This window comes from Oncorhynchus mykiss, chromosome 2 (assembly GCF_013265735.2).
Source record: "Oncorhynchus mykiss isolate Arlee chromosome 2, USDA_OmykA_1.1, whole genome shotgun sequence".
Classification (NCBI taxonomy): domain Eukaryota; kingdom Metazoa; phylum Chordata; class Actinopteri; order Salmoniformes; family Salmonidae; genus Oncorhynchus; species Oncorhynchus mykiss.
Window position 1 is genome coordinate 14,044,416 of NC_048566.1, and position 27,182 is coordinate 14,071,597.

Consider the following 27,182-nt stretch of genomic DNA (forward strand, 5'->3'; position numbering starts at 1 on the left):
ATATCAAAATATAACTTTTTGGTAAAAACTCAACTCGTCGTGTTTGGAGGACAAAGAATGCTGAGTTGCATCCAAAGAACACCATAGCTACTGTGAAGCATGGGGGTGGAAACATCATGCTTTGGGGCTGTTTTTCTGCAAAGGGACCAGGACGCCTGATCCATGTAAAGAAAATAATGAATGGGGCCATGTATCGTGAGATTTTGAGTGAAAACCTTCTTCCATCAGCAAGGGCATTAAAAAGAAACGTGGCTGGGTCTTTCAGCATGACAATGATCCCAAACACACAGCCCAGGCAACGAAGGAGTGGCTGCGTAAGAAGTATTTCAAGGTCCTGGAGTGGCCTAGCCAGTCTCCAGATCTCAACCCCATAGAAAATCTTTGGAGGGAGTTGAAAGTCCGTGTTGCCCAGCAACATCCCCAAAACATCACTGCTCTAGAGATCTGCATGGAGGAATGGGCCAAAATACCAGCAACAGTGTGTGAAAACCTTGTGAAGACTTACAGAAAACATTTGACCTCTGTCATTGCCAACAAAGGGTATATAACAAAGTATTGAGATAAACTTTTGTTATTTACCAAATACTTATTTTCCACCATAATTTGCAAATAAAATCATTAAAACGTCCTACAATGTGATTTTTTTCTCATTTTGTCTGTCATAGTTGAAGTGTTTTTTCTCATTTTGTCTGTCATAGTTGAAGTGTACCTATGATGAAAATTACAGGCCTCATCTTTTTAAGTGGGAGAACTTGCACAATTGGTGGCTGACTAAATACTTTTTTGCCCCACTGTATATATTTAGTATTTTTTTTACCAGCACCGCCAACGATGGGATGATTCAGGAGCCCACTCTCAAGGAGTGTAGACGACCTGCTGCCGCTCTGCTAATCATCAAATGAGGGGAGGAGGTAGGGGGCCCACATGGGTAACTGGGGGGTCCTGCCTTGATTGGGTAACTGACTAATACATCATTTCTTTGTGTGAGTCGGGCTGGGCCCAAGAGGCAAAAACAAATGCAAATAAAAAATTGAAATCTTTAAAAAAGAAATCCTGCACAGGAGCCCACACCAACATAAAGTGTTTTATAGGGGTGTTAGGCCACGAGCTGCCAGAACAGCTTCAATGCGCCTTGGCATAGATTCTAGAAGTGGACCTAAACCATGCCAGGAAAATGCATCCCACACCATAACATATACTTTGTATCCCTCATTTACTCAAGTGTTTCCTTAATTTGGGCAGCTACTGGTATGCCTACAGCCGGGAAGGGCACAATTTGGGCAGCATATGCACCAAATATAGGCTACAGCTTGTTTCGTTGTGGCCATAGACAGATAATCCATAGAAGAGTTTTGGAATCTCTTACCCTGGCAATTTGACTGTTATACTCATGGGTACTAGCAATAGCTACCAGTCCTGATTTGAATGGGAACAGCCATCTATGGATTACATTTCTATGGTAGGTTGCTGCTGTAGGTTTGCCTTTTGCAGATTAAAAAATAATATTGTAGGAAAAAAACGTACAGTTTGGAAAGCAAATGCATACACCTGAAAGAAGACTAATCAGCCTGTAAAACCAATATAAATAAATTAAACTCCCATTTTTTTTGTGAACAGCAGCACTGTTTTAAAAAGTAGCTCATCTTGAGATAGGCTATCGCCATGACGACGAGTGCATCGTCCATCACCGTGAGTAGCCCTTGGCTTCATCATCATTAGGTGAGTCAGTGTTCCACTGAAAATTGTATTTAGTAACTTACTGTATGTATACATACGCATGTATTTCCTTCTAATATTGGACATATCTGTGTCTCTTCATTGGCCTGGGCTATTGTTATGATTTCTTAATCCGGCCCAGTATCCATTCAGAATCAATATCAGTAGAATAAGGTCATAAGAGCATCAAAAATACACTGACCGCTAGGGAATTTGTGGAGTTTTATTTCCAACACTTAGCATCAAATCAAATGTATTTGTCACATACACATGGTTAGCAGATGTTAATGAGAGTGTAGCGAAATGCTTTTGCTTCTAGTTCTCATAATGCAGAAATAACCAACGAGTAATCTAACCTAACAATTCCAAAACTACTACCTTATACACACACACAAGTGTAAAGGGATAAAGAATATGTAGATAAAGATTAATGAATGAGTGATGGTACAGAACGTAATAGGCAAGATGGAGTAAATGGTATCGAGTACAGTATATACATATGAGATGTAGGGTATGTAAACAAAATGGTCAAGTTAGAGGAAACAGACACAGTGCAACAAATCCTATTTACAAACACTGAGCGGATGACATACAGCCTGAATTTACATCTACGGTTAACATCCAAGTTAACAGTGCATTGCCTGGTGCTGGACTTGGTTTGGTAGCTGTTGATCTGTGATGATGGAAAATAGCCACAAGAGACAACAGGTTATTTCATTGCTTTAAAGTCCTTCTCACAAAAGCAGCAGTGCCCTTATGCATGTTTGTTGCATGACTGCATGAGAGTCAGATCCGTTACTTAGGTCTGCTTGAACAGACTTGAATAAAAGAGAGAAATATTCATACTTCTGTTTCAGTAATTTCCATTTTTACCCAAAAGGAGAACAACTAAATGCTAAAGATAAGGGCCAGAGTTATTTACACAGACAGTGTTGTTTTTGATGTTCACACCTTGAATGAGACATTTGTTTGGCTGGTTTCTGGCGTGATCTTCTTCAATTCACTCTAATCAGGGTTTTACATGTGTGGAGTTCCTCCTCAGACAGAGGCCTTCACAAGCCTCCTGCGTCTCGAAACGGTTAGCGTTGCCGCCACAGCCGCCATACCAGAAACGGGAGCACTCGCTCTGTGTCGTGTCAAAGTACCACTTCAGAGTGTAGTTCTCACAACCTCCCTTGTCCTGTTTGAAGAAACATGCATCTGGGGAAGAGGGAGAGGAAACGGGGCAAAGGGGAGAAATGGGAGATAGAAAAAAGGGGATAGGATTCAGGAGAAAACAAAAGAAAGGGGGGAGAGGAAAGAGAGAGAGGAGAGGAAAGAGAGAGAGGAGAGGAAAGAGAGAGGAGAGGGGAAAGAGAGAGGAGAGGGGAAAGAGAGAGGAGAGGGGAAAGAGAGGAAAGAGAGAGGGGAGAGGAAAGAGAGAGGAAAGAGAGAGAGGAGAGGAAAGAGAGAGGAGAGGGGAAAGAGAGAGGGGAGAGGAAAGAGAGAGAGGAGAGGAAAGAGAGAGGAGAGGGGAAAGAGAGAGGAGAGGGGAAAGAGAGAGGAGAGGGGAAAGAGAGAGGAGAGGGGAAAGAGAGAGGGGAGGGGAAAGAGAGAGGGGAGGGGAAAGAGAGAGGGGAGGGGAAAAAGAGAGGGGAGGGGAAAGAGAGAGGGGAGGGGAAAGAGAGAGGGGAGAGGAAAGAGGGGAGAGGAAAGGAAAGAGAGGAGAGGAAAGAGAGAGGGGAAAGGAAAGAGAGGAAAGAGAGAGGGGAGAGGAAAGAGAGAGGGGAGAGGAAAGAGAGAGGAAAGAGAGAGAGGGGAGAGGAAAGAGAGAGGAAAGAGAGAGAGGAGAGGAAAGAGAGAGAGGAGAGGAAAGAGAGGAAAGAGAGAGGGGAGAGGACAAAGCCAAAGGTTGAGACTCATGCCTTTTACACTATTGTACAGACCCGAGCCTGCTGTCTTTTCACATGTATTATTGCATACAAAATTAGAGAGAGATGTGGTCCTTACCCTGGTTAAGAACTGTACTTTCCTCTGTCCTCAGGAGGGTTGTGTGATCTGTGAACACATAACATTAGAAGAAAATCTCTGGCGTAGTGCTGTGAATGATGACCTCGCAGCTGACATGACAACACGACAACACGACAACACGAAACAACATGACGTCATGACGTCAAATGGCATCACAACTTTTGTCATTTCAAACCTGCAATTGCCATACTGTTTAAACAAGGTATATTACAGTCACTAATGTTAGGGGTTCAGCTCATTAGAATTATCTCAACTGAAAGCCTCCTGATTTGAGAATGCAAATAGAACAACTAGTGTTCTCTTCTCATGCAGCATTTTGTGATTCAGCATTTGACAAACATCACAACAGTCGTTGTAACTCAGATTGTGGCTAACAGAGCTCTACATCTATGACCTCCACATGATGTTCAGTAGAGGGCTGGGGGGACTTCCTGGAAGTGCCACACGTCTCAAAACATTCGTTTTCCGTGCTAAAACGGTTGGCGTCAGCGTCGCAACCGCCGTACCAAAAAGGCAAGCATGCACTGTTGTAACTTTAATGTGTTACAGAGTTAATGTTTAAGTTTATTCTTTGAGCTGTATCTAAAGATATTTCTTTAGATTTATTTGCATATGTAATTGTATTGGGTTGTGTTGAATTACGCTTTTTGACTGCAAGTCCCAGAATGCATTGCGAGAGGAAGGAGAGAACGCGCCAATTATGTGCAGGTGCAGTGGATTGTGGCTGTCTTTCCGATAGCATCTTACCTGCATTGCTCTGAACCAAAACAAAGTTGTTAAATGTAACGTAAACAAGTATTCTTACTAAAAGAAGCTTTCGTATCAAACCCGACGTCCCGAGTCATTACTTTGAAGTTAGTTCATCTAAAATGCACAGAGCATTTTGTTAAAGTGCCATCGCTGGCCATAGTCCCCGCAGTTAGTGTCACTGTCCACATCCAACTTACAGTGGGCTAAAAGCAGAACAAGCAGGTTTGTAAACGGGGAGGAAGATATGCAGTATGAGGTTGCAAACTGAGACTACTCATGCAGTGGGATACGAGGGAACGTGAGGGAGAGAGGGAAATGTTATAAATGTGGGGTTACTGATTACCATTAGAGTTTGGCTGTGGCCGGGGGGGTGAAGTGGCTCCATCTCCCCTGGAGAAGGCATGTATAGTGTCAACCTGGTCAAGAGCTATCTGAGTCGGAAATACACCAGTGTGCTCCAGGAACTCCTCCTCATCTGTGTACTCCTCTTCCTCTTTCCACACATCCCACTCTGCCTGTCCTTGTCCCTGTCTGTGTTCCTGTCCCAGCATCAGATCACACTTGAGTTTGAGATGGGCAGGAGGGTAGCTGTTCCCTCCCTCTGAAATAGTGAGGGAGAAGTGAGAGAGTTAGGACACACAGTAACACTGCCTTGGCAGCAGCTAATGGGGATCCCTAATAAATACAAATGCAAATGTTAAAATGTATGATTTGTTCTGGCATAATTATCTCTCCCTCAAGAGACAACCAGATGAAGAAGCATGCTATTGTTCCTTACTACTGAGGACCCTGAGGAAGGCCCTGAAGAAGCGCTGTGCGTAGCCTCTCTCCCACTCCTTCACATGCCACAGATGGAGCAGGTGCTGCTCTGACGGCGTGCTCGCCAACTCCTCCACCTGAGTGCTGTTGTAATGGTCGCCCACTGCGATCACAAACAGGGAAACGCCCTGACACTTGGCCTTCTGGGAAATGTAGGCCAGCTTGGCCTGGTCCCAGTGGGCTGTCTCGGCCCCCACCACAGCCAGCACCACTCTACTCTTCCTGGGCCTGGTGGCCTTGAGGAACACCTTGCTCAGAGCGTACTCCAGGGTCTGCCCCAGAGACGACACTCCTCCATGCTGCTGCATGCTCCTCAGGTGTGTCTGTAGACCAATGTGGTTGTGGTACTTCTGCAGGTCAAACTCTACCGTGACGGCCTGGGAAGTCTGGGGGAGCAGAGAACTACTGGTCTGGAGAAGGGCCACTCTGGCCCGGCCGTCAGCCACGCTGGGTTTGGGGCTCCAGGCTACCTGCTTCACCACTGAGCCCAGAAGCTCCTGGACGCCAGCGTACTGATCGGCCCGGATCTCCCTTGAACCGTCCACCACCAGGGTCAGGTCCATATCCACCACCAGGGGCCGCTGAGTGTCAGTAAAATCACACCCCTGGGCTGGTTTACAGTGGTCTGATGGACACACAGAGTGTAGTAGTAGTACAGTAGTAGTACAGTAGTAGTGCAGTAGCATCAGTAGTAGTAGTACAGTAGTAGTACAGTAGCACAGTAGCCTCAGCAATAGTCGTACAGTAGTAGTGTAGTAGCATCAGTAGTAGAAGTATAGTAGTAGTGCAGTAGCAGTAGTACCAGTAGTAGTAGTACAGTAGTAGTACAGTAGCAGTAGTACAGTAGCATCAGTAATAGTAGTACAGTAGCATCAGTAGTACTGTAGTAGTAATAGTATTAGTAGTGCAGTAGCATCAGTAGTAGTATGAGGAGTAGTACAGTAGCATCAGTAGTAGTAGTAGTACAGTAGCATCAGTAGTAGTACAGTAGAATCAGTAGTAGCACTGCAGAAGTACAGTATAATCAGTAGTAGTACTGTAGTAGTACAGTAGCACAGTAGCCTCAGCAATAGTCGTACAGTAGTAGTGTAGTAGCATCAGTAGTAGAAGTATAGTAGTAGTGCAGTAGCAGTAGTACCAGTAGTAGTACAGTAGCAGTAGTACAGTAGCATCAGTAATAGTAGTACAGTAGCATCAGTAGTACTGTAGTAGTAATAGTATTAGTAGTGCAGTAGCATCAGTAGTAGTAGTAGTACAGTAGCATCAGTAGTAGTACAGTAGAATCAGTAGTAGCACTGCAGAAGTACAGTATAATCAGTAGTAGTACTGTAGTAGTACAGTAGCATCAGTAGTAGTATTAGTAGTAGTACAGTAGCATCAGTAATAGTAGTAGTAGTAGTATTAGTAGTAGTACAGTAGCATCAGTATTAGTAGTAGTAGTATTAGTAGTAGTACAGTAGCATCAGTAGTAGTACAGTATAATCAGTAGTAGTACTGTAGTAGTACAGTAGAATCAGTAGTAGTAGTAGTAGTACAGTAGCATCAGTAGCAGTACAGTAGCAGTACTGTAGTAGTACAATAGAATCAGTAGTAGTAGTAGTAGTAGTAGTAGTAGTATTAGTAGTAGTACAGTAGCATCAGTAGTAGTGTATTAGTAGTAGTAGTTGTAGTATAGTACAGTAACATCAGTAGTAGTAGTAGTAATGTAGTAGTAGTAGTACAGTAGCATCATTAGTAGTGTAGTAGTGTAGTACAGTAGCATCATTAGTAGTGTAGTAGTAGTAGTAGTAGTAGTAGTAGTAGTACAGTAGCTTCAGTAATAGTGTAGTAGTAGTAGATAATTATTTATGCCCAAGGGGAATATTGGTTCTACAGCAGAATTAACCATAAAAACTAAGACATACATTGATACCAAATAAGACTATATTTTATTTTGTCCCTGTGTGCTTACCGTAGCAGATGACGCAATTTTTGATTCTTGTCAGCACAGCATTTTGGTCCTGTGACCTATCCACCAGCCGAACAAGGATGAAGCTGCCCGTGTCATCAGCCTGCGCCACAACAAAACAAAAACATACATGGGCTGCATTTCAATTCACCAGCCTTTCCGCTGCCCTGTTCACTATCCCATAACCAGAAAGCATCTGTTAGCAATTGTACCTCAAAAGCCCGTTGAACATCGGGGGAGTTCCTCAGTGCGATGACAGCAGGAGCGATGTTCAAGGCCTTGAACTCCATGGCGGCCGTGACGATGGCAGCGCTGTCCACAGAGGGCCCGTTGGTGAAGAACACTGCCACCTTCCTCATCGTCAACGCTTTACGGGTTCGCTTGAAGACATGGCGCCCCACAAAGCGCATGGCCTCCCCAAGATGGCGCTGGTTGGACGTTCGTTCCAGTGCAATGTTTTGGATGGCCTCCAACAACTCCGGCTTGCGTTGGTAGTCCTGGAATCGGATCAGGTACTTGGTGTTGGCACTATAGGATACCACGGCAACACGTGCACCCGTCGGGCAGTTGCTCTCGGCGATGGCAACGTCATCCAATATGGAGAGGAGAGCGGAGCGCATCCTCTCAAACGTGGCAGGCTCCACATCCTGTGACATATCCAGAGCAAAGACCAGCTCTGTGGGGTAGGCTGGGCACGCTGCCTGGCCTGGGGGATAGAGTGAGAGAGGGACAGAGAGAGACAAGGGGAGAGGAAGGGAGAGAGGGACAGAGAGAGAGGATAGAGGAAGGGAGAGAGGTACAGAGAGAGGGAGAGAGGTACAGAGAGAGGGAGAGAGAGGGAGAGGTACAGAGAGAGAGAGATGGGGAGAGGGAGAGAGGGGGTGAGGGGGGCAATGGTATTTTTAAATGACACCCATTCATAACATCACTTTGCCAAGAGTTCTGGTTTGATTACACCAGAATCTTCAGTCAAGTACATACATTTATTTGGACGATGAATGGTTAATGGAGACATACCTTGAGAGCATGCTGTTTGGGGGAGAAAAATATCATAGTTTAGAGACAAAATTAGGAATGAATTCATCTTTGCTTATGAAAACATGACCTTACCAGCAATAAAGCAATTGACACAGCAGATCTTTTTTTACAAAAAATATAGAGTAGGAATACCAAGAGCTTACCACAGTTATCACGGATATAGGTGGTCAGCTGGCATTCCTAGGGAGACAAATAAAATAACATGTTAAATAGCTCTCAAGATTCTCTACATAAAATGTTTTAGCGTTAAATTGGAACAAAAATCAGACAGAATACACATACAGACATGGCTCTCTCTCCTGGTCTGCCTCTAGAGCCCTAGATAGAAATAGAGAATTAGTCAGAAATCCACATGGAAACAGTGAATATCTTACCAATACTTATATCTTACAATACAACCAAAACTACAACTACTATTATTATTCACTTGAAACAAATAACAATAATAAAACAACTAATACATGAGATTTGTAAAGTTCCTTTAAAAGATCCAAAAACGCAAATGAAATACTAACAGTGTGTCCCGGTGGTCCAATGGATCCGGGATCTCCTGACTCACCGGATCTGCCCGAGTTCCCCTGGTTCAATCACATCGTAACATATGGCCATTTTAACAGAAGATTGTATACATGTCAACACATATTAGTACCTGTGGCACAAGCAAATGTCACAATGTTTGAAGTACAACACCTGAGAATATAAGCAGTGGTGTTAGACACTCTTTGACTCAAGCATAGAGACTCTATGTGTGAGTATATACAGTTCTGGAGGGTGACACTTTAGTCCCACGAAGATAGTTTGTAGATGTTCAATAACTGTCAACAACATATCAACTAACTATCCACTAACCCTAGCCCTTACCCTTATTCTAAAACTAACCCTTACCCTTATTCTAAAACTAACCCTAGCCCTTATTCTAAAACTAACCCTAGCCCTTACCCTTATTCTAAAACTAGCCCTTACCCTTATTCTAAAACTAACCCTTACCCTTATTCTAAAACTAACCCTTACCCTTATTCTAAAACTAACCCTAACCCTTATTCTAAAACTAACCCTTACCCTAACCCTTATTCTAAAACTAACCCTAAATCAAAACCTAACCCTATCCCTAACTGTAACCTTAACAAGCAGTTGCTTATCAACAGATAGTTTGTTAATAGTATGACCATCTGTAGAGCATCTACACTGAGTGAACAAAACATTAAGGACAGCTTGCTACTATTGAGTTGCACCCCCTTTCGCCCTCAGAACAGCCTCCATTCGTTGGGGCATGGACAGTACAATGTCTCCAAAGCGTTCCACAGGGATGCTGGCCCATACTGACTGACTCCAATGCTTACCTCAGTTGTGTCAAGTAGGCTGGATGTCCTTTGGGAAGTGAACCATTCTTGATACACCCAGAAAACTGTTGAGCTTGAAAAACCCAGCAGCATTGCAGTTCTTGACACAAACCGGTGCGCCTAGCACATACTACCATACCCTGTCCAAAGGCAATTACATCTTTTGTCTTGCCCATTCACCCTCTGAATGGCACACATGCACAATCCATGTCTCGAGGCTTAAAAATCCTTCTTCAACCTGTCTCCTCCCCTTCATTTTAACTGATTTAAGTGGATTTAACAAGTGACATCAATATGGGATCATAGCTTTCGCCTGGATTCACCTGGTCAGTCTATGTCACGGAAAAAGCAGACGTCAATGTTTTGTACACTGGGATTATCCAAATAAAGTGTGACCGTTCTGGGCACTAAAAATGTAGCGGTATTGACTTAACAATTACAGCAATGCATGTGCAACAGGACACTCTGGGGTCTTCTAGCGATAGTGTGTGTGAGTCTCACCCCTCTGCCTCGGTTTCCTTTGGGGCCTGGACCTCCTTTGACTCCAAAATCACCACTTTCACCCTGAAGATGACAAACAGGAAAAGGGGATTGTTTACTTTTTGTGAGCTTCAGAATGCAATGTGCCATGATTGGATTCCAGCCTTGTTCTCTTATCCATTCTGAAAGGGGAGATTTTATATCAATAACTGACCTGTAATCCAGGGTAACCATGGAAACCAGGCTCTCCCTTTAAAGTAATCACAAAACACAAGGAATCATTTATTAGTGTCCATCAAACATGTCTGGAATACAAATCTACTGTATATTAAAATCCTTTAATTTGAATGAAAAGATAATAGGCAGAATCTAGCACACAACCAGATCTGATTAGTGAAGGTGCTGGAGGAATAAAACGACACTAGAGAAGTAGGAAAAAGTCTCTGAACACTTCCAGTCAGATGCACATTTATTTCATTTAGCTGAGCTTTCGGTCAGTCGACCATCATTTAGATGAAAAGAGAAATTTTATTTTATGATCTACTAAGTACATGAACAATATTTTCCAAAGGGGAAAACCTCATCAACTGCTAGGATGTCTATGGACAGCAGCTGTTGATCTGAGTACTGAGTAAGTGTACCTTACCTTCATTCCCTGGGGTCCGGGAGGCCCATGGCCGTCACTGCCATCAAGACCCTGTATTAAAGAAAACACACCATCATGTCCCATTCTTACATGACCTTACAAACACATACAGTCTTGCAGTGTGTGTACAGCATGTGCATGTCTACCTGCAGGTGAAGTGTGTAATGACAAGGCAACACCTTACCGGCATCCCTCTTGGCCCAAGTGTTCCAAGGGCTCCGTTGACCCCGAGGTCCCCAGGTTGGCCCTGTGAGGAAACCACACAGTATTGGGTTGGAAGAAGGGCTATAAAACATTATTTTACAGACATGTTTTAATGTATACTTTTTATGTGTCTATATGTAATATGTTTCTGTTGCTCTGCAGGCCTGGTAACAAATTGTCCTACCAAGACGGCCAATGTTTTGTATTGTAATGTATTACATAACTGTAGGTCAAAGGTAATGGAATATTTAGAAGATACACAATGCAGAGTTTGAGGGTTTGAGAGGACGAGCGTACTAAAAGTCCTAATGGTCAATAGGGAATTGGGTTTCAGTTCAACATCTGTTTAGAATCTGTCGAATGTCACTCCTGAACTCAGAGTGACGTGTGCTACGTTCTATACATGGAGTCTGGGGCAGGATACTATTTATTTGGCCATTGGCTAAGTTGTACTGCAAGGACTTCTGATTGGTCAACCCTAAACTAGGATGGGGGTTATTAAATGGCATCTTGTTCCTTTGTTCAGTGGGGAAAAGCTGAGGACAGGGGAGACTGAACATCTGAACATCTACCTCCCAGCATAACATCTTGATTTATCCTTCTCAAATAAAACTATTTTTCTCCCCCTGATTTGCTTTGTAGTTTGTGTTATTCAAGAATAACATAAATTGCTAACAAAGGCAATGCACCTTCTGTCCATTCATCCCTCGTCTTCCTGTTGAACCTTTGCCACCCATAGTTCCAGGTGTGCCCTGAGGGAAAAGCCATTCATACGCCATCATTACATGTCAACATCACATAACAGTAGGATTTATGCATCAGGCATCCTCAATGTGGTCAGATGGGATGGAAGTAGAAAGGTAAGAAAAGTGACCTGAGGTCCAGGTAAACCCTGCAGGCCCCTGGGTCCGGGCTGGCCCAAGTCTCCTCTTATACCCTGTGCACACAGGAGAGAAACATGTTCAGCAACAGTAGGTATTGGGGGGACTGTTCCAAATGCAACAGAAGTGCATCAGTAGTAGCATTACTGTGGAGTTGTGGATGAGGGGAATGGGTATATATTACTTACCTGTGGTCCAGAAGGGCCAGGAATTCCTTGGAGGCCTACAACTCCTGGATCCCCTGGTGTTCCCTAGACACACACACGCAGGCAAACATACACACAAAACACACATACACACACAAAGAACACAGTAATGGGTACATACAGTAAATATAGATAGTAATCCTAGGGACTGTTATTCATGAAGTAGCTTTGTTGATAATGCTGCCTACTGTACATTTGGACCAGGGAGACCTCTTCTTCCTTGAGGACCCTACAAAGCAGGACACAGGACATAATCATCACTTGACAATTGACCAAAAAGGTGAGACAACATCAGTATAACAGGACAAGGACAGCTTAGCAGAAATGAAACTTCGCTCACTGGGTTTCCGACGATTCCACTTTCTGCTCGACTGCCCTCCTCTCCTGGGTCTCCCTGTCGGTGTGGAAAGGGAGACGAGAAAAAAGGTGTTTTTTAATGTTTTTGAGGGAGAGAGAGGATGAGAATAACAGCAGTGTTGTCACCCTCCAGGACGGTAAGGGAATCCTGCTTTACTCACTAGAAAGAGCCAGTCAAAATTATTTTTTTTTTATTTTTTTTATTTCACCTTTATTTAACCAGGTAGGCTAGTTGAGAACAAGTTCTCATTTGCAACTGCGACCTGGCCAAGATAAGGCATAGCAGTGTGAACAGACAACACAGAGTTACACATGGAGTAAACAATTAACAAGTCAATAACACAGTAGAAAAAAGGGGAGTCTATATATACATTGTGTGCAAAAGGCATGAGAAGGTAGGCAAATAATTACAATTATGCAGATTAACACTGGAGTGATAAATGATCAGATGGTTATGTAAAGGTAGAGATAGAGATATTGGTGTGCAAAAGAGCAGAAAAATAAATAAATAAAAACAGTATGGGGATGAGGTAGGTGAAAATGGTTGGGCTATTTACCAATAGACTATGTACAGCTGCAGCGATCGGTTAGCTGCTCAGATAGCAGATGTTTGAAGTTGGTGAGGGAGATAAAAGTCTCCAAATGATCTGGTACTTGCAAATGAACTTGGTGAATAAGCGATTCTGATTCTTAGATCAGTACATTGACAGTGGCCAACTACAAGCTACATACCGGTAGTCCTGGGTTTCCCCTTCCTCCTTTGGGACCCGCGACAATGCTGTCCACTCCAGAGTCTCCCTAAAAGACCAGAGACTAACTTTTAGTAGCAGTTAGAAAATAAGATATAGAAACACAGCATTTGTTACAGTCTAAACTACAACTGTCAAACTCATTCCAAACTCGTTCCGAGTCTCTGTGGGTTTTTGCTCCTCCCTTGTACCTGATTGATGAATTAAGGTCACTAATTAGTGAGGAACTGCCCTCCTCTGGTTATCTAGATCTTAATTGAAAGGAAAACCTAAAACCAGCAGATACTGGTCCTTGAACCATCGTAAATCATTTGCACTGTTAAATGGCGTCCATAGTTTATGTGACTTACAGGGTCACCTCTAAGTCCACGCTGCCCCTTCACTCCTGGCTCTCCTATGAGGCCGCTGTTGCCCTGCAAGAGAACCCACCATCAATAGGTTAGACATTAGAGAAGAGAATCTAGTAAGAGTAGGATATTGGGGACATAGGAGAAGTATATTGGTGACAGGAAAATGACATTAGTGATATAGGAGAAGTAAACTGGTGACATAGGAGTACTATACTGGTGACATGGAAGTAGTATATTGTTGACATAGGAGGATGAAATTAGTGACATAAGAGCAGTATACTGGTGACATAGGAGTAGTATACTGGTGACATGGAAGTAGCATATTGGTGACATGGAAGTAGCATATTGGTGACATGGAAGTAGCATATTGGTGACATGGAAGTAGCATATTGGTGACATGGAAGTAGCATATTGGTGACATGGAAGTAGCATATTGGTGACATAGGAGTACTATACTGGTGACATGGAAGTAGCATATTGGTGACATAGGAAAAGCATATTGGTGACATAGGAGTAGTATATTGGTGACATAGGAGTACTATACTGATGACATGGAAGTAGTATATTGGTGACATAGGAGTAGTATACTGGTGATGTAGGAGTAGTATATTGGTGACATAGGAGTAGTATATTGGTGACATAGGAGAACGATATTAATGACATAGGAGTACTATACTGGTGACATAGGAGTACTATACTGATGACATGGAAGTAGTATATTGGTGACATAGGAGTAGTATACTGGTGACAGGAGTAGCGTATTAATGACATAGCAGTAGTATATCAGTGACCTAGGAGTAGTATATTAATGACATAGCAGTAGTATATCAGTGACCTAGGAGTAGTATATTGGCGAAATATATGTAGAATATGAGAAAATGTGTTTACTGGTCTTCCTGGGTTTCCTCTCTCTCCTGCAGCTCCAGCTGTTCCAATCAGACCCTGTTCACCGTCAACCCCATCAAGGCCATGGTCTCCATCATCACCCTGCCATGGTAATGTGCACACTGATTCACAACACACTCAACAACAGCAGACGTCCACACAATTAAAAAAAGAAAGCACCATGGTAAACCTGGTTTTCCATCGGTTAAGACAAAATACCTAGTATACTGCACATAGAAAGGTTTCTACTGTACACTACATTTAGCTGTGTGAACGTGGTATCAACAGCTTCATTCACTTACCCTGTCCCCTCTGTAGGCTCTTGAGCCCTGTAAAAAAACAGAGATCAGATTAGATGGGATTATTTTGGACTGGTAACTCCAGCGCATCATGGTTCAGAGATCAGATGGGATTATTTTAGACCGGTAACTCCAGCGCATCATGGTTCAGAGATCAGATGGGATTATTTTAGACTGGTAACTCCAGCGCATCATGGTTCAGAGATCAGATGGGATTATTTTAGACCGGTAACTCCAGCGCGTCATGGTTCAGAGATCAGATTAGATGGGATTATTTTAGACAGGTAACTCCAGCGCGTCATGATTCAGAGGTCAGATTAGATGGGATTATTTTGGACAGGTAACTGCCCCAGGGTCACGATTCAGAGGTCAGATTAAATGGGATTATTTTGGACAGGTAACTGCCCCAGGGTCATGGTTCAGAGGTCAGATTAGATGGGATTATTTTGGACAGGTAACTGCCCCAGGGTCATGGTAAAAGGTGATCTAAAAGCAGATGTCGGGAAGACATCTAATGGGAAACATTCCAGACCAGACGGTCTATAAACATAGATTTTTGGTTAGTCAGTAGTCCATCTGCTCACCTTGAGGCCTCTCCTCCCAGAACAGCCCTGTAGTCCCTGTGGGCCAGTGGGACCTGGTGGACCTCTCTCGCCCTGTGGCAAATCAGAGAGCGAGGACAAGGGTCATTGGTTTTAAGGTCAAAGGTCACAGGTTATTAAACTGACTTGTAGACCTTGCCCACCATCCACGATTCATATGTTTTGATTTGTCAGATGTCTGAATACCACACTGAGAATTATTCTTCCCTCCCTGAAAATACACACTTACAATTCCCCCCTCCTCGCCAGGGAAGCCAGGGTGTCCTTTCAGTCCTGGCTGACTCTGTAAGATGAGAAACAAAAAACAAATGAGGAAACTGAAACTGGCAAAGGGAGGACTGATGAAGTACATAGGCCCACATCTTCTTTACAGTATTTTAACAGTGTTAAATTACTGTGTCACGTCACATCTTAAACACTGTATAATTTTATAAAGAAGGCTCAGAGGGCCTCACCTTTGTCCCTGGGCGTCCTCTGTTGCCACGGATACCCTCATGTCCGGTGCACTTACACATCACATTGCAGCACTCCCTCTCAGCCACTGTGTCCTGGAGAGAGAAAGGGAGAGGGGGAAGAAAGAGGGAGAGAAGGAGAGAGTGGGATAGAAAGAGAGAGAATGAGACCATGTGTTATTAAATCCAATATGTCATTTGTTGACATACCCTCATAATTGGAGACACCTTTGGAGGCACTCATCTCAAAAGCCAATCTAAAAACAACCAATCACGTCACTGCTCTGTTTTTCTTGTCTCCAGTGGCTCCTGTTGCTAAGTACATTTCTAGCAAGTGACGACTCTATTTCATGGTGTACTATATCCCATTTCCCATGACCTCAGAGTTCTAGTTTTGATGCTTCCAACCTGACTGACAATTCCTTTCTGTCATTTCTGACATCCTTCAACAATGTTTCTGTTTAAAAAAGCAGAAACATTTGTCATTGTACTGTCATTGTACTGTATGACCCAAAATACGCATATCAGAAATACTTCTCTATCCCTACAGCTGGGAATATGACTGGAAATGGAATTACTGTAGATAGAGACATAAAGGACTTACATGTCAGCCCAAAGAGTCTTAGCCAGTCTAAGTGACATACAGTATTACTACAACACAGGGAGATACAACTAAAAGGGTTGTTCTGATCCTGTTGTCACAAAATGATGAACCACTTACTATTTGTGTCAACAGGGTGTTTCCCAAATTGTGCATGCCAATGTTGAGCGGCTGCTTGTAGCCAAATCCTCGCCCAAACTCCACCATCTGAAAAAGGTTGGCATTTTGGACCCCTTCTAGGGCGACTGTAAGCAGGGCGTTGATACCTTTTCCGGAAATGTGACATGGAAGACAGAGATAAAAGTATAACCGATTTGAATGTTAATTTTTGTCTCATGAATGTTCTTAAATTTGTCCGTTTCGGTGAGTTTCCCCTGGTTCTTTAACCTTTAGTGCGGAGAAGTTCCGACTCCTGCTCCAGTTTCACCACGTCATCATCGAGTCCGTCTGAGAAGATCACCAGCACCTAAAGGACAGAGTAGTTGTGACATTGTAATTACAATGTGAAATAACCAACAAAATATGTTATGAAATTAACATTTTTGGAGTCTGGGATCAACCACACAGGAGACATAATGTTTGGGCCCACCTTCACGCCAGCATTAGATTTCTGGAACTTATCACTAAAGGAGCGCAGGAGGAAGGAGTTGAAGTATGTTGTCTGGGAGGTCTGCAGGGCCATAACCTTCTCCACAATTTTCTCGTCGTACTTCTCGAAGTTGTAGTCGTAGAGAACCTTTCCATCCTGCTCCACCACGCGGAAGCCAATGTTAGTCTCAATGGAACCATCTCCCGCCACGCAGCACAGGCCCTTCAGGTTGGACACATAGCGGATGATCTGTGGCAGGAAGGCCTGTAGCTGGGCTTGGCCATCGAAGAGCCCCTGGGCGTTGGCCCTGCGTGTAATATCGAACCCCATGGCGATGTCTATGGTGCAGCCTATTGGACACAGACACACTCATTATTACTTATCATCCAAATGAACCCCTTTAACAAGTCCAAAAGCTTTATGTGTTAGGTTTACTCAAGGATAATATGAGACAATGTAAAATAGCCTGTTTTTCAAACACTAACAAGCATTCTTTGACGAGGATTTTACATTGAGTCAGGAGAGACAGAGGAAATAAAACGTGCATACGGTTTACTCACCCGCTGGAGTGGAGGAGCATATAGTATCCACCACCTTCTTCTTGATCTTGTCCAGGCTGGCAAAGTCCTGCACAGAGAAGACCCTTTCCGGGTTGAGAGTGATTTGCCCAAGCTCAACAGGTTTGTGGTCTTTCCCGATACCGATGGCAAACACCTCAATGTTCATGGCCTTGAGCTTCTCTGCTGCATCAACAACATTATCATCTGAACGTCCGTCAGTGATCACAACCAGGTTCTGAGAGACCTTGGCATTGATACGGCTCCCTCTAGCTGGTTGGAAGTACTCTGTACGGATGTAGCGCAGGGCCTTTCCGATGTTCGTTGTGTACGGAATCTGCATCGTATTGTTTATCTGGATGTTCACCTCTGCTTCTGTGTAATATTCATTCAAGAAGAACTCCTTTTTAGGATCACTGCTGAACTGGGCGACTCCCACCCGGAAGGACTGCTCTGCAATGTTGAAGCTGGAAACAAGGTCTGTGGCAAACTTTTTCATGATAGTGAAGTCGGTGGTGCTGATGCTCTCTGAGCTGTCAATCAACAGGACCAGATCCCCCTGCGTTTTTTCACAGACTAAGAGGAGAAGAGAAGACGTCAGATCATGTTGAACCATCTAATTTCAAAATGCTTATGCTACAAGGCTTTGTACTTTCAGCTTAGATGTTTTTACAGTTGGATTCTGTCTTACCTGGTTTGCTGGTTTGGCAGAATTCAAAGGAAATATTTTTCTGCAATGTATTTAGTTTATGGAAGTCATCCACAAAGAAAACCTTATTCGTGTCCCCTGCCATGAGCTCAAGCGCTTGCTTATTTGCTCCAACCACTCCGATGCTATAGACTATGATCCCATTGTCCCGTAGCTCCTTGGCTGGCCCAGCTAGGCTATTGTGGTCAGTAGCCTCACCATCTGTGATCACCATCAACCACTGGGGAACATTTAGGGCCTTTCGCCCACCGTACTGTGCACCAAAATAACCCAAGGAATACTTGAGTGCCTTTCCAGTGTTGGTGTCTCCACTGGGCTCTCTAAGCTTTGTGATGGCACTATTGACGTCTCGCTTAGATTTGTATTCGTTGAGTGTGAATTTAGACTCTGGGTTGTCTGAAAAGACAATCAGACCATAGCGGGTCTGCTTCTCCCCAACAGAGGTTTCATTGACCACGGACATCATGAAGTTTTTCATTATGTCAAAATTATCTGAGCTGATGCTGGTGGAGCCGTCCACCAAGAAAATTATGTCTGCGATCTCCGTCGTCACACACTCTGGTGGAAGAGAAGAAGAGATAGAGGAAAATATCAATGTCAAAATCTAAGAAATGTGAACTCATTGTTGCTTTTAAGTAATGTTTCTTGAACCAAGTGACACTCACCTCTCTCCGGATCACAGATTGCCAATGCCAGTTGGCTATCCAAAGCCTTGAGTGCATCAAAGTCCCTCTCGGAGTAGACCCTCTCCTGTGCGCCACTGATCTCCAGTAACTGTGTATTGTTGGCATTGACCACCCCAATAGCGTAGATGATCACACCCTTGTCTTGAAGTTTCTTGGCTGGAGACATTACCTCATCCTGCGCCTCACCATCGGTTACAACAATCAGGAACTGCTTCACGTTAGTGCGCCCTCCTTTCGGTGGGTCAAAGAACTGTGAGGTGTAGGACAGGGCTTTGCCGGTGTGTGTGCCCCCGCCTATCTGTTGCATCGTTTGTAAATCCTGCAACATGTCTTCCTTATCGTTATGCTTGTTGAGAGGGAAGATCACCTGTTGGCTGGTGCTGAACTGTATGATGCCCACGTGCACTTTATCCAGGCCTATGTCAGATTTGTTGATGATGGATTGCATGAAGACCTTCATCTTCTGGAAGTCTGGGTTGTTAATGCTACCTGAGCTGTCGATCAAGAAGAGGACGTCCCCCTTCATGTCCTTGCATACTATGAATAGAGAACAAATATTAATTTAGCTGTTGTTATAACTCAATGTGTGCTCATAATCAATCCCTGGCAAGAGACAAGGTGTTTCATATTTTTACTGAAATCAGAAAATAAATAAGATGTAACACTTAAAAACAATAGAGATGCCCTTACTATCAGGGGAGCAGATATCTGTGATGATGTCATTTTTTATTGGTTTCAGAGCGTCAAAGTTGTTGACAAAGAACTTCTTCTCTTGGCTGCCAGCAATCTCCAGCAGCTGTGTATCATTAGCTAGCTTCACCCCAATGGCATATATGGTGACGCCCTGCGCCCTCAGCTTTGCTGCTTGATCCTTCACGTTGTCTTCAGACTCTCTGTCTGTGATGACAATGAGGTACTCGCGAACTTTGTTACTACGGGTGGCCTTAGCCCGATCAAAGTGGGGACCCATAGAGTTCAGCGCTAATCCGGTCTTTGTCCCGCCTCCAAGTTGGATGATACCATCCACTGCTTTCTCCACTGAAGGTTTGTCAGGGTAGGTTGTCAAATCAAACTCAAGAGCTGGTGTATCAGAGAACTTTACCACACCCACGCGGATATGATGCGGTCCGATGTGGAATGTGTTTATGAATTTGTTAATAAATGTCTTCATGTCAGCAAAGTCTGGATATTTAATACTCCCTGAGTGGTCGATCAGGAAGAACATGTCTGCTTCATCTGTCTGCAAACAGCCTAGAATCAAAAGAGAAAAGAAAGCACTAGTGTCATCTCGGAGATCACATTATATCTGTATCAACATTCTTCTACAATTTAAACAACAAGAAGCATTGTTACAGTCATTTTGATCTCACTTTGCTTGGCAGTGTATGTCCTTGCGTTGTCTTTGACTGCTTTTTTAAGGATGTTGTAGCACACGCTCCTCTTCAGGCTCTTCTCCAGGGTCTTGAGCTTGGCATAGCTGTCCACATGCAATACGTGCTTGTTAGGGGGATCTGAAGCGATCTGTCTCAGCTCGTTCTCGTCAGCATCCTTGATCCCCACTGCATAGACAGTGACACCAGCTCTGCGCAGTGCAGCGGCATGAGAAGTTACGTTGTCCTGGGACTTTCCGGTGATGACTATAGCCACCTGCTGCACCCCCTGTTCTTTCCGGCTGCCCCTCTCCTTGATAAACATCTTCTCCCTGGCATACTCCAGGGCCTCGCCAGTGTATGTGAGACCGCGACGGTAGGGCAGGATCTTGATGAACTGAAGGATATCTGTTTTTTCTTTGAAGGAGTTGAGGTAGACCTGGGCCGAGGCCTTGTTGCTATAGAGGACAATGCCCACCCTCACCCTGTTGCAGTCTATATCTAGGCCGTCCACTATCTTGTGGATGAATCCACGAACCAGCTGGAAGTTTGCAGTACTATTGCTCGAAGACTCATCAACTATAAACACAATGTCAGCCAGTGAAGCTTCACTGCAATCTGCAATAGATAGGAAATTGTTAGTCAACAGCAATCTGTTATCCTTTGTGTATAATGAACAACTATTTCACAAGAGATCAGATATTCACTTAATTCAGCAAAAATCCACAAATGCCCTTACCGTCAGTCACAGTGACCACCTCTTCAGTCTCAAAGACAGTCTTTAGCACAGAGGTGATGGATGTAGTCTGGTAAAAGAATGGCGAAGTGGCCATTAACTTTAGCTCTGGAAGTGTAGATTCACCCAACCCGATAGACACAATGGTTGTCCCTTCAGATTTGATAGTACGTGCCACCTTCATCACGTTATCCTTCGAATCCCCCCCTGTCACCGTGACTAGAAACTGCCGGTAGCCTTGTTCATTACGGCCACCAGACGCTGTGGTGAAGAAGTGTGCACGGGCGTATTCCAGGGCATCGCCCAGGTGACGAGACCTGTTGGGACGCAGCGGCAGCCTGAATTTCCTAAGAGCTGCCAAGTACTCTTCCTTGGTGTTGTGGGTGTTCAGTAAGAACTCCACCTTGGTGTCCTGGGCAAACTGGGCCAGACCCAGGCGCATCGTTTTAGTGCTCGGGTTGAGTTGGTTGACCAGTCGCATCAGAAGGGTTCTGACCAGCTGGAAGTCTGCCTGCATCATATTGCTGTCCACCAGGAAGAAGATATCAGAGAACTTTGGGATTAGAGCTGAAAAAATAAAGAATAATTGCTATGACAACAGTGTGAATGTATGTCATATTTTATTTTCATTTTTAGAAATGGTCCTTTGAATGTTGACTTTAATGTTGGCACAAGCGGCCGTAACCAATGTCTGCTTCTCAAGGTTGCATACTTTTGCTTAGAATGGTATCCCATGGTAGAACAAGTCACTTGGATTACATAGTTTGCAAGTTCAACATTCACAATTTGTTACAACATACAGTATGTTTCCTTATAAAAGTCCCTTACCCATCCTCTGGTTCTCCATGGTAACACAGACAGTCTGCAACAGACCCTGAGAAAGTGTTTGTAGGGCCTGGAAATGTTCTATGTTGACCACGAAATGATCATGGGGCCTGTTAGCGATATCCTTCAGCTCGGTGATGTTGGCTGCTCCAACTCCAATAGCAAACACAATGACCCCTTGCTGCCTTAGCGCCTTGGCTGGCAGCGTTACCTTGTCCGCAGACGCCCCGTCGGTGAGCACCACAGCAATCTGAGGCACCCTCTGATCAGCGCGGCTACCGTTGGCCTTGGTGAAAAACTCTTCCCGAAGGACAGTAATGGCTTTGCCGGTGGCTGTGCCTCCCTCGAGCTGTACAAGCCCGTCCACATGCTCCAGTAGGGCCCTTTGGTCCATATGTTCCCCCAAATGGAATTGCTTCTGGATCTCATTACTGAACTGGGCCAGTCCTATGTGAACCTTGTCCGCTCCGATATCCAGCCCCTCGATGAAGCTGTGGAGAAACCTCCGAACCTCCTGGAAGTTGTCTTTGCTGATGCTGGAAGAGCCATCCACAAGGAACACAATGTCAGCCAATGTGGCGTTGAGGCACTCTGGAGATTAAGGAAAATAATAATATAATTTATTTTGTAAAGAATATTTTTCAAATGGAAACAATAAATACACTGTTATAGTACCTTGTACCACTTTGGATATTGATCTCTTTGCCTCATCTACGGTAGTACATAGCCCCTGGATGAGGCTCTGGGAGATCCCCTGCAGCGCAGCAAAGTCCGACACGCTGTACACGTGCTGGTTGTGAGGTGTAGTGGCAATCTCCTTCAGCTGATCTTCGTCTGCTTCTTTGATCCCGATGGCGTACAGCGTGACGCCCTGCTTCTTCAGCTTAAGGGCATGCAGCCCCACATTGTCCATTGATTTACCGTCAGTGATCACCACGCCGATCTGGGGCACGTTCTCATTCACCCGGCTCCCTGCGCGGTCAACAAAGAGCTCGTTCAGTAGGAAGTCCAGGCCCAGGCCCGTGTTGGTTTCACCACCCATATAACGCAGGTTGTTAATGTACTGCAGGATGTCCTGTTTGTCCTGGAAGGTGTTGAGGAGGAACTCGGTGCGTGGTGTGTTGCTGTACTGGACCAAACCGATGCGCACCTGGTCGGGGGCCACGTCAAAGCTGTTGACCAGCGTGTACAAGAACTGGCGAATCTGTTTGAAGTTCTCTGAGCCGATGCTCCATGAACCGTCCACCAGGAAGACGATGTCGGCCACGGCCTCTTCCTTGCAGACTGGGAGGGGTAGAAAACAATCGTCAGCCTATGGAATTCCGTACAAGTGTCTAAACCACAAGGTTTTTTGTGCATTGGATGAGCAATGAAAGCAATTAATCAATAAATCAATCTATTAATCAAATATTATTTTTATTGTGCTTTTATAAAAACCCATTTCTTATAACTGCTCAGCAGTCTAAAGCCCCAAAGAGTTGGTCATAATTTTGCATTTGTGTGGTATTTCTTCAATGCTTCTATGTTTATGCCATTCTGGACTGTGGTCTGCATTCTGGAATGATTCAGATGTCAGGAGACAAACATGCTTACCTGCTTTTTGTGCTCCGTTAACCAGAAAACATGTTGCTATGGTGAAGATGGCCAGGAGGCCCTGTGTCCCCTCCATGTTGGAACGTTTCTCTAGTCTCTCTCCTTGAACACAAACATGGACAGATCAACTGTTGGAACACAGAAAGTTGCTGTTTATCAGATCAAGTTGTGTTGACAACAGATTCAACTGAAATGTGGTTAGATCTAATTTAAACATAGCATCCTGTGACATCCTGGCCTTCATTTATAAATGTTTCTTACACGATAACAGATTATTTTGCTCTACTCATGCTCATGCTCAGGGTTGGGGAGTAGGATTACATGTACAGATACATCTGAAAAACGACATGATTACTTCAAGGATTATTTTTAAATTCAGAAAGGATGTTTCTGCGAAATAAACAAATCTAACACTTCTGTTTTTTTTCAATGACATTCAAATCAGCATTGAAAAAAAGGAGCAAGTTTAAGTTTGTTCTACCTGAGCGAGTCTGACCACAAATCAGAGACCAATATGTGTTTGATGGATTGCGGAAAAAGAGCAGGAATGGGCTTCTGTAGTCTACAGTCAAAGCTATGTCTTCTAATGGTGCGACTGCTGTCGGCTTCAAAAGATTATCCAACTTGAATGCTTGGCGGTAAGGATGACAGCAGTGGTCTAGTCTACGGCGATACGGATATCACTTATTATTGATATCTACATAGCGCATTGATGTGAATCACACTGCTGCTCTCTCTTTTAGCTATTTGCGCCTTATGGATTGTTGTTGTTGTGGATGGCTGTTCCCAAATCTATACGTGTATTTGAACCCAATAAATGTTTGAATTCAAGAAGTTAAAGCTGCCTATCAATCATTGTTTTTGAAACCAGTGGACAGCCGGTGAAAAATGTGGTCTTGCAACATCTGCATAATGCGGATCCCAGTCTATGGAATAAAGGTGGGGCTTTTATTGCTCAATCTAATTCATGCTAATCCCAAAAAAATCCATAGGCCTAATGGACACATGCTCAACCTTGTACACTTTTAATAGACTTACAAGGGACAATCTGTAGTTGCTACATCCATTTTTAGACTTATAAATTGTATGTATATGTGCCTCATGAGCTTAATTCAACTGTCACACTTGTCATGACGTTGCCCTCTTTGGGTACAGCAAGCCCCATCCCCCTCTCCCTGCCTCCTACAACTCGGCTGCTGTGGTCAGAGAGGTCGTAAATTCCTGGAAGAGATTATCTCCTCATGGCCACAGTATAGTGACAGAGTGAATTTTCAGAACAAAGGAATTTCTTCCAACTCACAGAACTTGAGGTCTGAACAACATTTATGTTCCGGAGAAGGTATAAAAGATCGGTGAAGAATTCAGCTATGAACTGGTCCGTTTGGTACAAGTTTGTAAAACTCATGAGAGACGGTGCGGCCACATTACCATAACACTGTTAATATAATAGCCTCAGATATGAGGTTTACATCTAATTGTTGTATAAGATGAACGAGTGAGGATGATACTGTAAAATTGTGTAATGTGATTTTGGACTGTTTAATGAAGGACACTCCAATTCCCTTTTGAGTTTTACTAAATCAGAGGACCGCCCATGAGCCCAGTTCGGGTCGGGCATCCTGGGACAGGCCCTTTTCTGCAACTCACGAATAAAACCCCAACTTTGAGAAGTTTTCAACAGACCATGTTTTCTCTCAATCACGAGAGGACAAAGGTTGCAGATGATTGCTGAATCTTTTAACCATACCACGTGGTTAAACTCTTAAGACTATCGATACCGACAGAATAAGAACAAGTCTTTGATATTAATTACTAGTCTGCAGCTAGGAATTCGGTATCATTGAACGTGAAGAACGACAACCGCCGAAACGTGAATGAATGTCACTCTGAACCAACCACTCTAACCACGACAGAGAGAGACGGACAATCCTACAAAATAAACAAACTTTTCAACAGTGATCAAGACAACACACTGAGCGTAAATATATATATTGATTGCAATTGTTCCCGAATGAGTGAGCGTTCATGTGCAAAGGATTAGCATTTCAATTGTTATAATTATCACTCTGTAGTGACTTCTCAGCTGACCCCCACTCCCCTTTCGTCTAACAAGTCGCCATGCCGGTTTACACATTCCCCCTATCATTTCTTGTAAACATATTTACTTGTTTGTTTATGCACTTCTGTGATTGTTTAGTTAGTTAATAAATAAATGATTTAAGACAATTGATGTATGACTCATAGTGAAGACTGGGTTCATGCAGATAGGCAACAATTTACGACGTTTGGAATGAGACTAACGTGAGGTAAAATAATTAATTAATTAATTCGAAGACTAATTGATCAGATATAAAATATCTGAAAAGTTATATTAGGAAATGATAACTTTGTAATCTGAATAATTTCCTTGGTGCCCCGACTTCCTAGTTAATTACAGTTACATGATTAATCAGTTGATTGTGTAATAATAATTACAGAGAATCTTTGATAAAAACAATAAGTCTTCAATTTAATGATAGTAAAGACACGACACTCTCCATGAGAACTCAAAATATGGCGCAGTGGTTAAGGGCACTGTACTGCAGCGCCAGCTGTGCCATCAGAGACTCTGGGTTTGCGCCCAGGCTCTGTCGTAAACCGGCAGCGACCGGGAGGTCTGTGGGGCGACGCACAATTGGCCTAGCGTCGTCCGGGTTAGGGAGGGCTTGGTCGGTAGGGATGTCCTTGTCTCATCACCAGCGACTCCTGTGGCGGGACGGGCGCAGTGCGTGCTAACCAAGGTTGCCAGGTACACAGTGTTTCCTCTGGCACATTGGTGCGGCTGGCTTCCTGGTTGGATGCGCGCTGTGTTAAAGAAGCAGTGTGGCTGGTTGGGTTGTGTATCAGAGGACGCATGACTTTCAACCTTCGTCTCTCCCGAGCCCGTACAGGAGTTGTAGCGATGAGACAAGATAGTAGCTACTACAACAATTGGATACCACGAAATTAGGGAGAAAAAGGGGGGGGAAAAAACTCTATAAGAATGTTTTACTCCATTGTTTGTAAACATTGTAAATGTAATCCAACACTGCCTCATATCATGGATGATCAGTCATTTTGATATCATGGATATCATCTTTGTCTATTAATCTGAGTGGTTACATTAGCTTTTTATCAAAACAGAGCAAAACAGCAACCGTTTTGTTATTGTTTCATCTGTGGATTTGCCATTTAAACATCTGCATATTATCAAGATATTAAAGTGTCACCAACAAAAAGGTAAACAATAGGCCTATAGCAAGTGCAGCATATGACATTCATTTTTCCCATGTACATTGCACTTTTCAGTAGTGCTCAAAGCATGTCATTCCATGAGCGAAGAATTCATCTTTCAACTCAAATCAATGAGCCCAATCAATCCTCCATGACAACAAAATCATAAACAACAGAGTAGAGCTGGCTAATAAGTCCTTCATTTTGGGGTCATGCTCAGATAAAACAATTTGGCTAATCTATACTTTCATATTTCCAAGTCCTATTCTTGAAGATCAAGGGGCATAACATTTATTGGAATGACTGGAATTGTGATAGATTTTTAATGTAAAAATAAAATGTAATCGTATTATTATATGTAGTAGAAAGTGATGGGTTAGAAGAAGCCTACATAACCAACCCATAAAGTCAAATTTAACATCCATATATGGCCAGCTATGTAAACTTTAACATTGATTTATCCTGCAATAGATGTCGTTCAATTGGTAACATACATTTTTGGCTTCTTCTAATGCCGCTTAAGGGAAAGTAA

At 43.6% G+C, this 27,182-nt stretch overlaps 1 protein-coding gene across 2 annotated transcripts in view; it reads right to left on the reverse strand.

Moving 5' to 3' along the window:
* Positions 1-1,924: 1,924 nt before the first annotated feature.
* Positions 1,925-27,182, reverse strand: part of LOC110535427 (collagen alpha-6(VI) chain) — a 34,461-nt gene continuing 9,203 nt past the window's right edge. The window contains exons 2-39 of one of the 2 annotated variants that reach the window (XM_036961811.1): positions 23,399-23,500; positions 22,481-23,089; positions 21,809-22,396; positions 20,984-21,547; positions 20,245-20,862; positions 19,565-20,125; positions 18,854-19,411; positions 18,171-18,746; positions 17,483-18,055; positions 16,923-17,272; positions 16,721-16,799; positions 16,454-16,599; positions 15,736-15,828; positions 15,510-15,563; positions 15,263-15,334; positions 14,682-14,708; positions 14,383-14,481; positions 13,495-13,557; positions 13,128-13,193; positions 12,379-12,432; positions 12,232-12,267; positions 12,021-12,083; positions 11,826-11,888; positions 11,641-11,703; positions 10,932-10,994; positions 10,748-10,798; positions 10,316-10,351; positions 10,123-10,185; positions 8,797-8,859; positions 8,564-8,599; positions 8,425-8,461; positions 8,261-8,272; positions 7,456-7,949; positions 7,247-7,346; positions 5,255-5,920; positions 4,820-5,077; positions 3,706-3,753; positions 1,925-2,916 (exon numbers count right to left, since the gene is read on the reverse strand). In XM_036961811.1, coding sequence (XP_036817706.1) covers positions 2,726-2,916; positions 3,706-3,753; positions 4,820-5,077; positions 5,255-5,920; positions 7,247-7,346; positions 7,456-7,949; positions 8,261-8,272; positions 8,425-8,461; positions 8,564-8,599; positions 8,797-8,859; positions 10,123-10,185; positions 10,316-10,351; positions 10,748-10,798; positions 10,932-10,994; positions 11,641-11,703; positions 11,826-11,888; positions 12,021-12,083; positions 12,232-12,267; positions 12,379-12,432; positions 13,128-13,193; positions 13,495-13,557; positions 14,383-14,481; positions 14,682-14,708; positions 15,263-15,334; positions 15,510-15,563; positions 15,736-15,828; positions 16,454-16,599; positions 16,721-16,799; positions 16,923-17,272; positions 17,483-18,055; positions 18,171-18,746; positions 18,854-19,411; positions 19,565-20,125; positions 20,245-20,862; positions 20,984-21,547; positions 21,809-22,396; positions 22,481-23,089; positions 23,399-23,474 — 8,169 coding nt within the window. In that variant the 5' untranslated portion in view covers positions 23,475-23,500 and the 3' untranslated portion in view covers positions 1,925-2,725. Of the gene's footprint in view, positions 2,917-3,705; positions 3,754-4,819; positions 5,078-5,254; positions 5,921-7,246; positions 7,347-7,455; positions 7,950-8,260; positions 8,273-8,424; positions 8,462-8,563; positions 8,600-8,796; positions 8,860-10,122; positions 10,186-10,315; positions 10,352-10,747; positions 10,799-10,931; positions 10,995-11,640; positions 11,704-11,825; positions 11,889-12,020; positions 12,084-12,231; positions 12,268-12,378; positions 12,433-13,127; positions 13,194-13,494; positions 13,558-14,382; positions 14,482-14,681; positions 14,709-15,262; positions 15,335-15,509; positions 15,564-15,735; positions 15,829-16,453; positions 16,600-16,720; positions 16,800-16,922; positions 17,273-17,482; positions 18,056-18,170; positions 18,747-18,853; positions 19,412-19,564; positions 20,126-20,244; positions 20,863-20,983; positions 21,548-21,808; positions 22,397-22,480; positions 23,090-23,398; positions 23,527-27,182 lie in introns of both variants that reach the window. The other variant, XM_036961808.1, reaches the window with a different exon arrangement.